The 13,115-nt window shown below is 39.7% G+C and overlaps 1 protein-coding gene across 5 annotated transcripts in view; it reads left to right on the plus strand.

Annotated features, from left to right (window-relative positions):
• The window catches only part of nlgn1 (neuroligin 1), a 300,005-nt gene that overhangs the window by 99,892 nt on the left and 186,998 nt on the right, over positions 1 to 13,115 (plus strand). For 4 of the 5 annotated variants that reach the window (XM_062423629.1, XM_062423625.1, XM_062423626.1 and 1 more), the window contains one exon: positions 6,803 to 6,955. In XM_062423629.1, the coding sequence (XP_062279613.1) occupies positions 6,803 to 6,955 (153 nt within the window). The remainder of the gene's footprint in view (positions 1 to 6,802; positions 6,956 to 13,115) is intronic. The other variant, XM_062423627.1, reaches the window with a different exon arrangement.

Consider the following 13,115-nt stretch of genomic DNA (forward strand, 5'->3'; position numbering starts at 1 on the left):
CTGATCTCTTCTCAGGACCTTCCAAGACAATCTGTATGACTGTTCCAAACACCATTAATGTGAGGGAAACTTTTCTAAAAATCCATCCATGAATAAAATAATATTTTAGTAACCCAGGTAACTACTGATATCTGGAAACCACACAAAAAAACCCCCCACGTCCAGCAGGGTGAAGCGTGTTGGTACCTGAATGGTTACAGCACATGTGACATAACTGCAACATCCTTATTCGACTCCAGTTTGAGACCCTTGTTACATGTCATAACCCCCCCCCCCCTCTCCCCCTTGTTTCTCGCCTGCTTCTCCACTATCAGCTCTCAACTAGGAAAATATGCATATCAAAACATATCCTGGAAAATAATTGAGGAATTTTCATTTCCACCAGGGCAACTAACAAGTAGACCAATGTCCACAAAAGGTTTTATGCAAACCCCAAAGATAGCCTACTGCTTACATTTCCCATGTTCCTAGAACTGTACCTTGGAGGCAACAATGTAATCATAATCAATAGAAACAATAGTTGTGACTGAACCAAACAGTCGTGAATAAACTATAGTTTTCCTATAAGGTGACAACGTTTGGAAAACTGAATCTAGCAATATAAGGTTAGGAATATATCATAGTCACTGATAAAGATAGGAAAACAGTCAGCATAAAATCAGTAATGCAAGAACCATCTCCTTCTATCCAGTTTACTCACACACTCTGACTCAATCATCCCTCACCTTTTACTTATACCCACTTCCGAGGTTACTGAGGGAGGTCAATGCTACCATTTTCCTGGTGGAAGTCCTTTAATGAATTTGATATTAAGACTCGCTTTATTATAACACAAGCATTAGTGAAGCTGTTAGTTCCCAATGACATCAGCAGTTATTTGCAAACGTAATATTATACTGGCAAATATTGGATTGTAATGGCAAATTTAAGTAAATATGCCATCAAATCTGTGTGTCATTACATGTTCACGTCATCTTACTCATGCCAGTGGATATGTACTCTGCTCAGTTAGATCAGCACAGTTTCACTGATTACACTGGAGCGTTTCATCTGGAAATGTTTATATTGGTTTTCACTACTGGGCCAGATTTGCTTTTGCTGAGAGTCCCCATGGCTTTGCTCCCTACAGCAAAAGGCTGAAGCCAGGAAAAAAAAAAAACCCAAAAAAAAACATCTCTACTTTACTGCTTGTGTCTGCTGTTGGTTTGATAAGTCCTCTACACCAGCAGAGGGAGAAGATACCAAAGCTGTTGCAATAGCCCCTGGGCATCTCTCAGGCCTTGCTCAGAGAATCTAAAGCACCTGAATCTCTTTGATCATAACCTCAACCTCGTGGAAGCAATGATCTACTCCGTGTTGGCACGGTACCTTCCCTCTGACAAACTCTCCCTCACCCACGCTCATCCCCTGGAAGATTGAATGGTCGAATCACTACGAGATTGCATCTCATTTTAGCTCCTCTAAAAGCAAGCTTTCATCTCGATACTCACCGTTAAAAACCCTAGAGGACAGTAGGATGTTCCCGCCTGTTTCCAAACACCTTTATTGAAAACTCAAATCATTTCACCTTACATTAAACAGAGGGATAAAAGGACATATTGATCTTACAAATAATCTTTTCAACATTGGTTGTTCAATTAACTACCCCCAAATACGCCATTACCTCACTTTTCAGCAAGAAGATGATGGAAAGAGAGGAAAACTGCAATCAGCTAAATGAGGATTAATTGATGAATTGGGGGAATGAAGGGAGAGAATGGGGTTTAAAGGGGTTTTTTGGCTCACAGTCTTACAGTGGAAGCCAATGAACGATGCCAGGAAACCAGGCTGAGAGCAAGCTGGATTGCATCAACTTAAAACCTCAAGGTACAGTGTGTTTAATATACACTAGGGTTGTTTCAGCCAACCAATCCAGGTAAATTTAGGTAAATCCATCAAATACTCAAACACTGCCAAGACAATTTTATCCTAACCTCGGCTCATTACTGCTGACCTTCAGTGCTGGACACAAAGAGGCAGCTATAACAGGCACACTGGATGTATCTCGCTGCAGCAGAAATGAATTCATATATTCATGTAATACTTGAGAAACATGTATACACAAGCAGGGAAGTGTCAAAATCACATGGCTCCATGAGGAATCATCTACATTGTGTTTTCTTCAAAGGGAAATACACCATTTATATGTGAAGACTTGGCTAGATCCCAGAAGCCTTTTCATAATCAACAAATATATTGTTCATTTTATTTATTTATTTATTTTTTGTATTCTCTATCATCCAAGTCCTACTTATCATTATCATAACCATCATGGATGTCTTCATCTTAACATGATCACTCTCACCTTTTTCTTATTCCCACCGTCTTGATGGTAGTCATTTTAATTCTACTCTTCAACCTTTTGTGCCTCGCTCCAATCAGTAGCATTCAACTTATTATCAACCTCTTATCGACATCATCTTGGTTCTTGATCATCAACACTGTCTTTGCCATTATGGCACCATTATTTTCATAGACTGCTTCATCATCACAGTTGCCAGGGCGATTCCCATCAACGCCATCAACATCATCTTCAGGACTGCGGTCGTCATAGTCACCATTATGGCAACTGCACCATCATTATTATTAGTGCCATCGACATTGTCATGGTTGTTGCCATAGCCAAAGTTATCCTCATATCATGGTTGCCAAAAGCATTACTATCAACACTATCTAAATCATCATTGGTGTCATGGTTGCCATGATCATAACCATTATGGTAACCATGAGCACCATCAATATGTCATGGTTGTTGCCATCAATGTTGTCTTCACCATCATAGCTGTCTTTACCATAATTATCACTGACATTATTACCACCATCACGGTTGCCAAGAGCTTACCATCAACGCTACCAACATCATCTTTAATATCACAGTTGCCATAATCACAATCATTGTCATTTGCACTGCCGCGCTTATTAACCATCAATGTCATGTCGTCATGGTTATTGCCATCACCAAAGTTATCTTCACATCATGGTTGCCATAGCACTGCCATCAACACTGTGGAGATCATCGGTGTCATGGTTTTTGTCATGGTTACCTTGAACACTATCGTGAACAGCATGAGCAATGTCATCACGTCATAGTTGTTGCCATCATCAACATTTTCTTCATCATCATAGCTGTCTTCACCATTATTATCACAAACATTACTATCAACATCATGGTTGACACTAGCATTATCATCAGCATTATCATCAGTGCCATGGGTTGCCATCATCATCATTGTCAATGTCGGAGTTGTTGCCATCATCAACATTGATTTCACCATCATGGCTGCAACTGTTATTATAATTGACATCATCATCACTTTGCCAGGAGCATCATCATCATCATCATTATCATCATCATCATCCCTATGGCTACTACCATCATTGTCATTGTCATGGTTGTCACCATGATCATCATCAACATCATCATCAGCATTGTGGTGACCACAATTGTTATGATTGATATCACCATCCTCACCATTGTTATCCCTGTCATTAACACTATACTCACTGTCACCATCAAAGCTGTCAGTTATCATCATCATCATCATCATCATCATCATCATCATCACCATCACCACTCATGGCTGCAAGAGCTATTGTTTTCAACGCTATCAGCACTACATCAACATCATCATCATCACATTACCACCAGCATAAATATAACTGTAATAATCATCCCAATTACCGGGATTGAGCATGGTTATCATTTCCTCCTTTTGTCTTCCGCTCTTTCCTTTTTGTCAGACGACACACACATCTGTATGGCTCGGTAAACACACCAGCACACACGCACTCTCGCCCATAATCCCCTGACCTTTTTTGTCACAAGTTTCTGGAAGCCTTCCAGAGGAGAGTTATGATGTGCCACTTGATTGTGGTCACTGCCTGCTGAGGTGGAGGGAACAGGACAACTAAGAGAGAGAGAAAAATAAATAAAATGACAAAAAAAAGAAAAAAAAACACTACAAAGGACAGAGAATGACAGAAGTGATGTAATGAGCTCTGCACTGAGAGGAATGGAGGAAAGGACAAATATAGAACACACGCAAGGAGATAACATTATAACTAGATGTGCCTCATTTCAATTTGTGGCTCGATTTTTGTTCCATTTCACCCTGTTTTCTTTAGGGTGTCTATTCTAGAAGGCTTCATGGGTAAATTTGGTTCTTAGGAACCAGGACTCGACTTGGACCCAACCTGAGTTGGTCCAAGCGTAAATTCTACTAGGTCTAATGAAATCGGGTGTCCTTTTACTGTCTCGAGTCTCAAGTGGATGCGAACGGACCCTAGTGTACACGGTACAGCTCTAAATGTGTGGCATGTCACAATCACTGCAGGGGAAAACAATGTTTTTTCAATGACAGGAAAATATCAACTGTGTAGTAAATTGACATGAAGAACAAGGAAAAGGAGAACAAGGTGTTAAAACCGCCCAGAACATCAGCTGTTTGCTCCCGTTTTATTCAAACAGTCGACAAAGACGAGAAAAAGGTTCTGACATGAAGCTGAACTTATTTTAGGAAAATCAGTCGTCTGTTTAACTTAATTTAAGGTAAATTGATTTTGGAATTTGATTCACTGATATTACATTTTTAAAATTAGTTTAAATATGAATGAAATAGAGAGTAAATAGATTAGAATGTTGTCTCTTTGATTTTTAGTTATCATGTTCTTAGAGCATTATTATTATAGTACTTCTGCTCTTACCCACGACAGCTGCTTGTTAATTGATCAAATTAAATCATAGTGCATTAGGCTGCTGCTGGTATTACCCCTCTGTTCAGGTGGTCCGCATTTGGCATTTGGGCTGTTATGTTCAGCTCTATAAGGATCGGGTCTGGCTGTACAGGTCAGGTCTGTTTTTTGAAATGAACTTATGCACATCAGGTTCAAATAGGTATTTCATGGGTCCGTTCAGGGTTTCGTCCAACATTTTGGCCTCATAAAGACCTTTAGTCTACTTTACATTCTCTGCTGGGAAGAAAATAATTGTAGCAGTTGTCCAGCATCTAGACACACTATAATATTTAGTTCATTCCTCCAATTTCTATTGTATAACCTTCCTTCCTCCTTTACCCATAAACAAGAAAGGTCAAATGTAAAGTAAAACCACTAAAAATGACTTCTTTACCTAAGTAGTTTCATATTTTCTTAATCATTTAATAAGAAAATAGTTTCATTATAGCATACTTTAAGAGGCACTTTGCAAAATTTAAAAGCAATACAGAGCCACCTTCTAAGTCCCTTTTAGAATAGAAGATTTTCCCTTAGGTGTTCACATTATTTTGTCTACCCCATGGAGTACTTTCAACACACACTGCAGAAAAAACTTTCAGACACCAAAAACGAATCTTTCTGTCTCTCTTACTACCCTCACAAAATCTTTTCACGTTCTCGTCTCAAAGGGTAACACTTATCTATTTTCTTGCTTGGTTAATTTTTAATTCCCGGTAGTCTCCCCGAACTCTCTCCGGACCCGAGTCCCTCCGTGCTATAACATCAGCGGGATAAATGATGCATACCGCTGTATCTAAGACAAATTCCAATCAATCATGTTGATACGGCCATAAATTATTGAATCTTGACTCGTGTAATGATGGAGATAGTTAGGAAGCGAGATGAAACGCCTCATCTCGCGGATACGGAAGATGAAAGCGAAACCTAGTTTTGAACGTGGGTTGCAGCGCGTTTGTTAGATCTCTCCAAGTCTTCTCATCCTTTTTGCTCACAACCCAGCTCATATTAGAACTACATCAAGGGCTAAAGCTTAACAATACAGCCGCCTTTCTTCCAACCTAATCAACCAGATGTAACACATTTAATGTGGCTAATTCTGCTTCTAACAGCACAGCTCGCTATTCCCCCTGACCTTGACCTCTCATTTGACGGATGTGAATATGCGTTGCAAAAAATATATTCCTTTGTTAAGGAATTGAAACACACCTCCCTGCTTTTGTGGCAGTATTAGTAATTTCAGTATAGCAACTCATCGTCTACCACAATATTATATTTAGCTGATGTCCCGTTACACTGTAATTATGAAAATGATGGGGCTGTAATTTAAAAGCTGAATCAACATTTGTCCTTCGCGTTAACAAACCCTTTCAAATCTTAAAAAAAAAGACAAGTGTCCCATTCAGTCTTTTCTTTTTTAGTCCCGTTTAATTTCCCCTGGTGCCAATAAGCACTAACAAGCATTTATATTCACCAAATCAAGGCAAAACATTTCCCTGCAGCTAAACAACTATGAAGCACTAAACCTGAATTTAAATTAAAGTTGTAATATAGTGGCGCTTTTTCATAAAAACGTCAAACCCAATATGTCGTTTTCATTAGATTTTCCCTCCAGATTAATCGGAAAACTTTTACCTCGGTGTGACAGTTCGGATTGCCACTCTTGCATGTTGACAGTCCGTTGCCTACAGGAAAATTAAAACCCAACACATTAAATATCCCGTTTCATTAACAACTATATGGAATTTCAAATGAATAACTAAAACAGCATTTTCCAATCACCACAAACATGTCACGGTCCGTACATAGGAAAATAAATGGTTTGACGCTTCAGACTAACAAGGTCTCCATATTAAAAAATAAAAAAAGCCAGTGTGCCAAGATTACTCAGAAAAAAAAAAAATCAACATTAAAGAGGTGGCCAAAGTCCCCTTAAAGTATTGAAATTGCATCTCTGGCTGTCACCTTCAATCTGTCATCTAATCAGTCCTTCTGCTTTCTCGCCCCTCACCCCTACCCGCCCCTTCTCCAGACATCAGGGAGAGTGGAAGCCCCAAGCCAGTGATGGTTTTCATCCACGGGGGCTCCTACATGGAAGGAACTGGGAATATGTTTGATGGCAGCATCCTGGCCAGCTATGGAAATGTGATTGTCATAACTGTCAACTACCGGCTGGGCGTCCTAGGTAAGGATCCTGCTGTACCATGTGATACACTACCCTCGTCATGCTCTTTTCTTTATCCTTTTCTTTCTTATTTTACTTCTTTTTTCTCTCTCTGTAAGTTCATATGCTGCTGCTGCTGGTTATAATATGTCAAAAATGTCCTCTTTTACATCTTCCATGCTTTCTGCCGCTGGCAGTATCCCAGAGTTTACCGTGCTAAACTTACCGATCTTTCTTTCTTTTTCTGCTTTCTTTTTGGTGTTATATTCCAGTGTTTAGAGAACATTCTTTGCCTTTCTAACTCATTTTCTTAGTGTTGTTATGTTTCCAAGCGTTAAAAGTTTACATTTTTGGGTTCGAGCCAATGCTTGGCGCTTAAATAGGAATCTGAATTCAGTTGGTTTCGTTTTTTTCGTTTTTTTTAATTTATTTGCTTTGCTGTTGTTTTGGTTGTGATATTTACTCTTTTATGTAGTAGAGTAATAATATACGAAAGGTTAAGTCCCGTTGCGGTGTGATGATAATGGCTGTTTGAAATATTGTGGGTATTACGCTATAGTACCAACAGTTTTATCTTAAGAAGAAATGCCTGATGAGCATTTTTTCTCATATTTAAAGGACTTAAAGGACAATTCTAAACAAGCTTGATGTGCATGTTGTGACATACCTATCAGTGATATCTGAGCTTTGGTTTTGATGATGTACACAGAATTTTGTAGCATCCATATTTAGGCTATGGAGTGTCAAAGTGTTTGCTGGTACATGATGTGTTGTTGCTGTACTGACATGTATGTGTCAGAAATGTCACTTCCACTGCAAAGCTGAATGCTCTTTTTTTCTGCGCATTGTCGTCTTCTTTCTTATACCTGCTTGCCTTTAATCTTTCGTGTCTTCTCTGATCTTCGATCCCTTCTTATTTCTTGTTTTTTTTTGCCATCCCTAACTCTGTTTATTCTCCTCTTATCTATTCTCATCAGTATAATTCCTAATGCTTTTCTCTCGCGTATGGATGTCACTGCTTTACCCAGAGGGCAGGTGTATAATGTGACACATGACGGAAACAAAGATTTGTTGCCTCCGTCCTAAATGAGATTACGCTGTCATTTGTTCGAATGGAAGGAAACAATTTCATTTCCATGTTGTTTTGGTTAGTGGGGGTTTTCTCTCCTTTTTTTCTTATTAAACTACACCAGCATAAAGATATAGGGCAATATCCGCCTTTCACTCAACTAAAATACTGTTTGTCTGGTAGCATATGCATGCATATATTTGCGTGTGTGTGCATATTAAGAAAGAGCATAAAGGCTTGAAGGCGATTCTTTGAGATGATAGAAGTAGATCGTGAATCTCTACATTATTGCTCTCTGCAGGTGGTCTGCTTCCTTCTTTCATCATTTATTCATGCCTAATGCCTTTTACATGACTTATATTCATTGTATTTAAATTGCAACCGTGCAACCTGATGTTTAGTTGTGTGTGACCTATTGAAACACTCCATCATCCAGTCTTCTGGCAGCATGAAACCAGGTTGACAGAAAACCCAAATGTTCCACACGGATGCCAGCTGAGCAACTGTGGTTCGGTGTCTTGGAGATATAACTGTCAGTCAGTCCGGGACTGGATGGACAACCCCACTCAGCAAACATACGAACCCTGCCAAAACCACAAAAGTGGATATTGAACAAAATACTCCCATCATCTGCCGTTACCATCATTCATTCCTTTTCAAGACCCACTTATTCCTTGTTAGGGTCATGAGGCGGGGCTGGAGATTCTCCAAAAGTACCGGTGTCACCTAGGTTGTGCTTATTTTTGTTGCCCACTGCATCAAAATATGATTTTGCCGTAATAAAAGTTGGGGTGATCACAGTTGCCCAATGATCCTCAGAGTATGGAAAAATATGTCTGCCCAAGACTCCAAAAAATAGACAGGAACTATGCTAGAGATTGTATCGTATGAAGAAATGTTGGCTAGAGTCGATGATGATGATGATAGTGAGAATTTCAGGAGGTCATGACAACATTGGCAAACTCAATGCATAGACACTGCTGTAGTTTTTGTTGTTTTTTAGCTTTGAGTTTTTAGTTCTGAGGTGTGTGTGTGTGTGTGTGTGTGTGTGTGTGTGTGTGTGTGTGTGTGTGTGTGTGTGTGTGTGTGTGTGTGTGTGTGTGTGTGTGTGTGTGTGTGTGTGTGTGTGTGTGTGTGTGTGTGTGTGTGTGTGTGTGTGTGTGTGTGTTATATTTGTGTATATGTATTTTATTTCTCTCTTAGATAGGTTATGTGGTTATAATTTGTGCATTCAATGTGGGCCTGTGAAATAATGAAAAGATTGTAATGATGCTGTCTGTTCAAGTATATCGAAGTAAATAAAAACACTTTAATGACATAAAACCTGCATGTGTTCAGGGCAGAAATTGAAATTCAGGACCCTCCTTTTTTGAAGTAACAGTCCTAACATCAGAGCCAATTAATACTCCATTTACACAACATGACCAGATCTTTTATAATAACTAAGTACTAATGGCCAGAAGCAATTAATGGCCTCGTAGTGGTAAGTATGAAGTCAGTGGACAAATTAGTTTGATTGACAAAAATATTGGTGGATGAAAATTCCAAAAAGTGCAAAAATAAGGATAAACAATACAAAGAACAACAACAGTCAGACAATCAAATGTTCTAATTTTTGTACATGACAGAATGTTCAGTTCCATGACTCATTTCTTTCTTTTTTGTTATCTATCTTTCTATCTTCTGCATGCTCGGTGAGGCTGCAGCTCTTCACTGCTGCAGGCCTCATAGTGTTGAGAGCAACTGTATCCCTGCTGGTTAACATGAGGCGCCGCTGTTTGCTCTCAGATTAGACTCTATGTGTTTGTGTTTACCCCCCTGGCAATGGACAAAAGCATACGGCTTTACCTCACCAAACATGTGATGCTGTGTGTGTGTGTGTGTATGATTGAGTGACAGGGAGGGAGCGTGTACTAAGCTGCAGTAGGGATAGGACTTGTTACTGCTGGGCTTTTCAGTCAGTCGTCTGGTTTTTGTAAGTATAAGAGAGAGTTTAGTGAGTAGCGCTGCTGTGCAAAAGTATCTATATTGCAAAAGTGTTCGTGTTCGATACCCAATATCTGGTCGGCTTATGAGGTCACAAATTTGCTGCAGTGTTTTTAGAGATGTGAGGAACTCCTGGCTGGCCGGTTGTGTCTTGCTTGATTATACTTCAGACTTAACAGTCTGCTAGTAGTCATTTAGTTGGTATGTAGTCCATACTGATTCAATATGTAGTAGGGACTAGGCAGTATGTTACTATGTGATTTCAATGATAGCAAAATTGTACAGCTGTGATATAATCTGCTATAGTTATTGTTGTGCTTGAAGTTCTTCTTCTTTCTGTTCTATGGCAGGTGGCAACCAGCATCAAGGTGCATTACTAATATGTTTTGTTAGTGTGGCTAGGAAACAAGAGATATGTACATTAACATAACGACTTGGCTCTCTAGCTCTTGGAAAAGCAAGCTGGTTCTAAGAAGGTTCACAAGTTGAACCAGCTGTCAACCAGCAGCAGCAGCACCAGCCCAGAGCTAGAACTGGGTTTGCATTGGTGGAAAGGGGGTAATAGTCTCCTTTTGCCGCCTTGGCAAGTTCTATGAACCACTCCTTTAACAACTTATCAAAGTTTAACCGATGCAGGGTGTCACCAGACAAATGTTAAGCGCGATGCTGTCAGTGCAGCATTCGCAATCATGCAGGGATTAGGCCTGATGAAGGGTGGTTTCATATAGAAGATGAGATCACATTTTGTATTAGACCCATGACTTGTGAACCTCACCTGAGTTTGATAACAGATTTTCAACACCGACTAACTATAACACATTCCATTGGACGATGACTTTCATTCAGAAAAAACTCCTTCCCAATCAGGTCAATTGTCAAAATCTCCTTTGGTAGATATCAAAAGCCCTCCAGGGGCCGACCATGCATATGATGAATAAATGAGTTTGGGTCCCATCCACGTTTTGAAAAAATACATTTTTAAGATCCTTCACTTTAAGACTACAAAGCAGTGCAGGGTCTATTAATATCTTTCTTCATTAATGATTTTCCAACTGTCTCCCAGGCTCATAATTATGTTCTCCAGCCGGCCGGTTAGCCTTAGGTTAAAGTGTGTGGTTGACCTTACCCATCCAGGCATCGCAGCACCTGTTCGCTTTGGAGATGCTGCTTTGCTGACAGAATTCCCTACTCTCACACCACTTATTTTTCTCCTTGGCTTAGTGTGTGTGTGTGTGTGTGTGTGTATGTGTGTGTGAGCAAGCGCTTTGCAGGAAGCCATTAGTGGCTTTAAATATGCAGAGCTGCTGACGCAAAGCTGTATTTATCGGTGAAGGGCCTTGGCTACAATGGATTTGGCCACGGGGCACCTATATAGTAAGCTACTGTCAGTGTGTGTCCACCGGTGTGTGTGTGTGTGTGTGTTGAATACATTAGGAGTTTCTCCCCGTGTGCAGACGGGGGTGTTAATGGAACGCATGCTATAGTGCTGTCAAAGTATCATTATTAAGGATCATTTAACTCCTCCTTGGTTTATAACAGGACACTTTGCTGTTGTGCTGGCTGCTTTAACACTTGAATTAATTAAGAAACTAAGCACTCTTATCCAGATATAGTGCTCATATATTCAGACAAATGAAGAATGGGGGGCTATTTTCAGGGACGCTAGAAGGTTGTGTCATTATGTTTTCATGCAAAGATCCGTCTTGTCCTCAACGCGTCTCTGTCTTCAACTCTGTCTCCAGTGAATATATAACATCATGTCAATATTTGGACAAATAGGAAAATGTGGAATCCTGTAAACTCATTCAAGAAAGGGCAACTCTCGATACAGTGTGCAAATCAAATACTTCCACAAGACTTGTTTGTTGCACTGTCTAAACAGCGGACTGTGCCTTTAAGGCCAGCCCCTCACAGTGTTGAGTTTGTTTCTTCCCGGCCAAAACCTTTAATCATGCTGATTGATGAGGTGCATTTCCCTGACTCAAACCTTCTCCAAATACCCCTTCCATTTCAGCTATACATCAGCCATCCAGCCAATTCATCAAGCCTCTGATTGTTTTAAGATATACCTGGCCAGTAAAATATCCATTTCTCTGCTTCTCTAACTCTCTGTCCCTGCTCTCAGCACCGCCATTACGTCTTTAAAAGGCCCTTTCTTTCTTGAGAGAAGACCGTGTAGGAAAAAGAAGCAACACACAGGCAGAGGCGGAGAATAAGATGCAGAAGTTGGCGTCTCGAAAAAGGATTGATCGAGCTGGTGTAATTTGATCGATTACAGTTAATGAGTGTTAGTTAATGAATAATTAATTAATAATCTTTCTTTTTAGGTACTTGCAGAATTGCAAGGATGCAAAGAGCCCTCTGATTGGTTGCAGCCAAAAATGAAGTTCTGTTAACTTGAGTTGAATGTATTATTTTTGTAGCATTAAACATACGGTGAACATTGATCATTTGAATTAAACAGGGAATGTTGTATTTCAACTTTTTAAACCATAAGAGTTTACAACAACAGGGCTGAAAACGGCTGGATTTCAACAGGTGACCTTATTGTTACAGGGAATGTATTTAGGCCACTATATTACCATGGCAACACAGCTGTCAATGACAGCAGTTGACACTAAACACTGTCTTAGTTCTGCATACAATTAGTAAAGTACTGCATTGAAGACAATGAGCATGAATAACTTAGTGATGTGTAACACTTAACCATGATTCATTATTTTGCTGGTGATCAGTATGATATAGTGATTTTGAAAAATGGTGAGTTATTATGGCAGACTCTTATTTCCAGTGTATAACCACAAATGTCAAATATAAACTTTTTGGATATTTATTCTGGGACTCCACCTTTTATATCATACCAGCCCGTTATGCAACCCCATAGTTCAGCCTCTGACTCCAAAAGGCAGTCTTAGCCCCTTTCTCTTTAATGCCCAACTCCCAATGAACCCACTCTGCTCTGATTGGCCAGCTTTGCCTACGGCGGGGACAGCCGTATCAGAGTTGTGTTAAGAGTTTAAATGACTAAATGATGGAAGACTTTTATTGTGAAAAATGTACAGAGTGGAGCATATGACCATTGACATGGTCCTCTTTAATCATTATCACTCTGGGTGTCAGTGGAGT

Source organism: Scomber scombrus, chromosome 8, assembly GCF_963691925.1.
Source record: "Scomber scombrus chromosome 8, fScoSco1.1, whole genome shotgun sequence".
Classification (NCBI taxonomy): domain Eukaryota; kingdom Metazoa; phylum Chordata; class Actinopteri; order Scombriformes; family Scombridae; genus Scomber; species Scomber scombrus.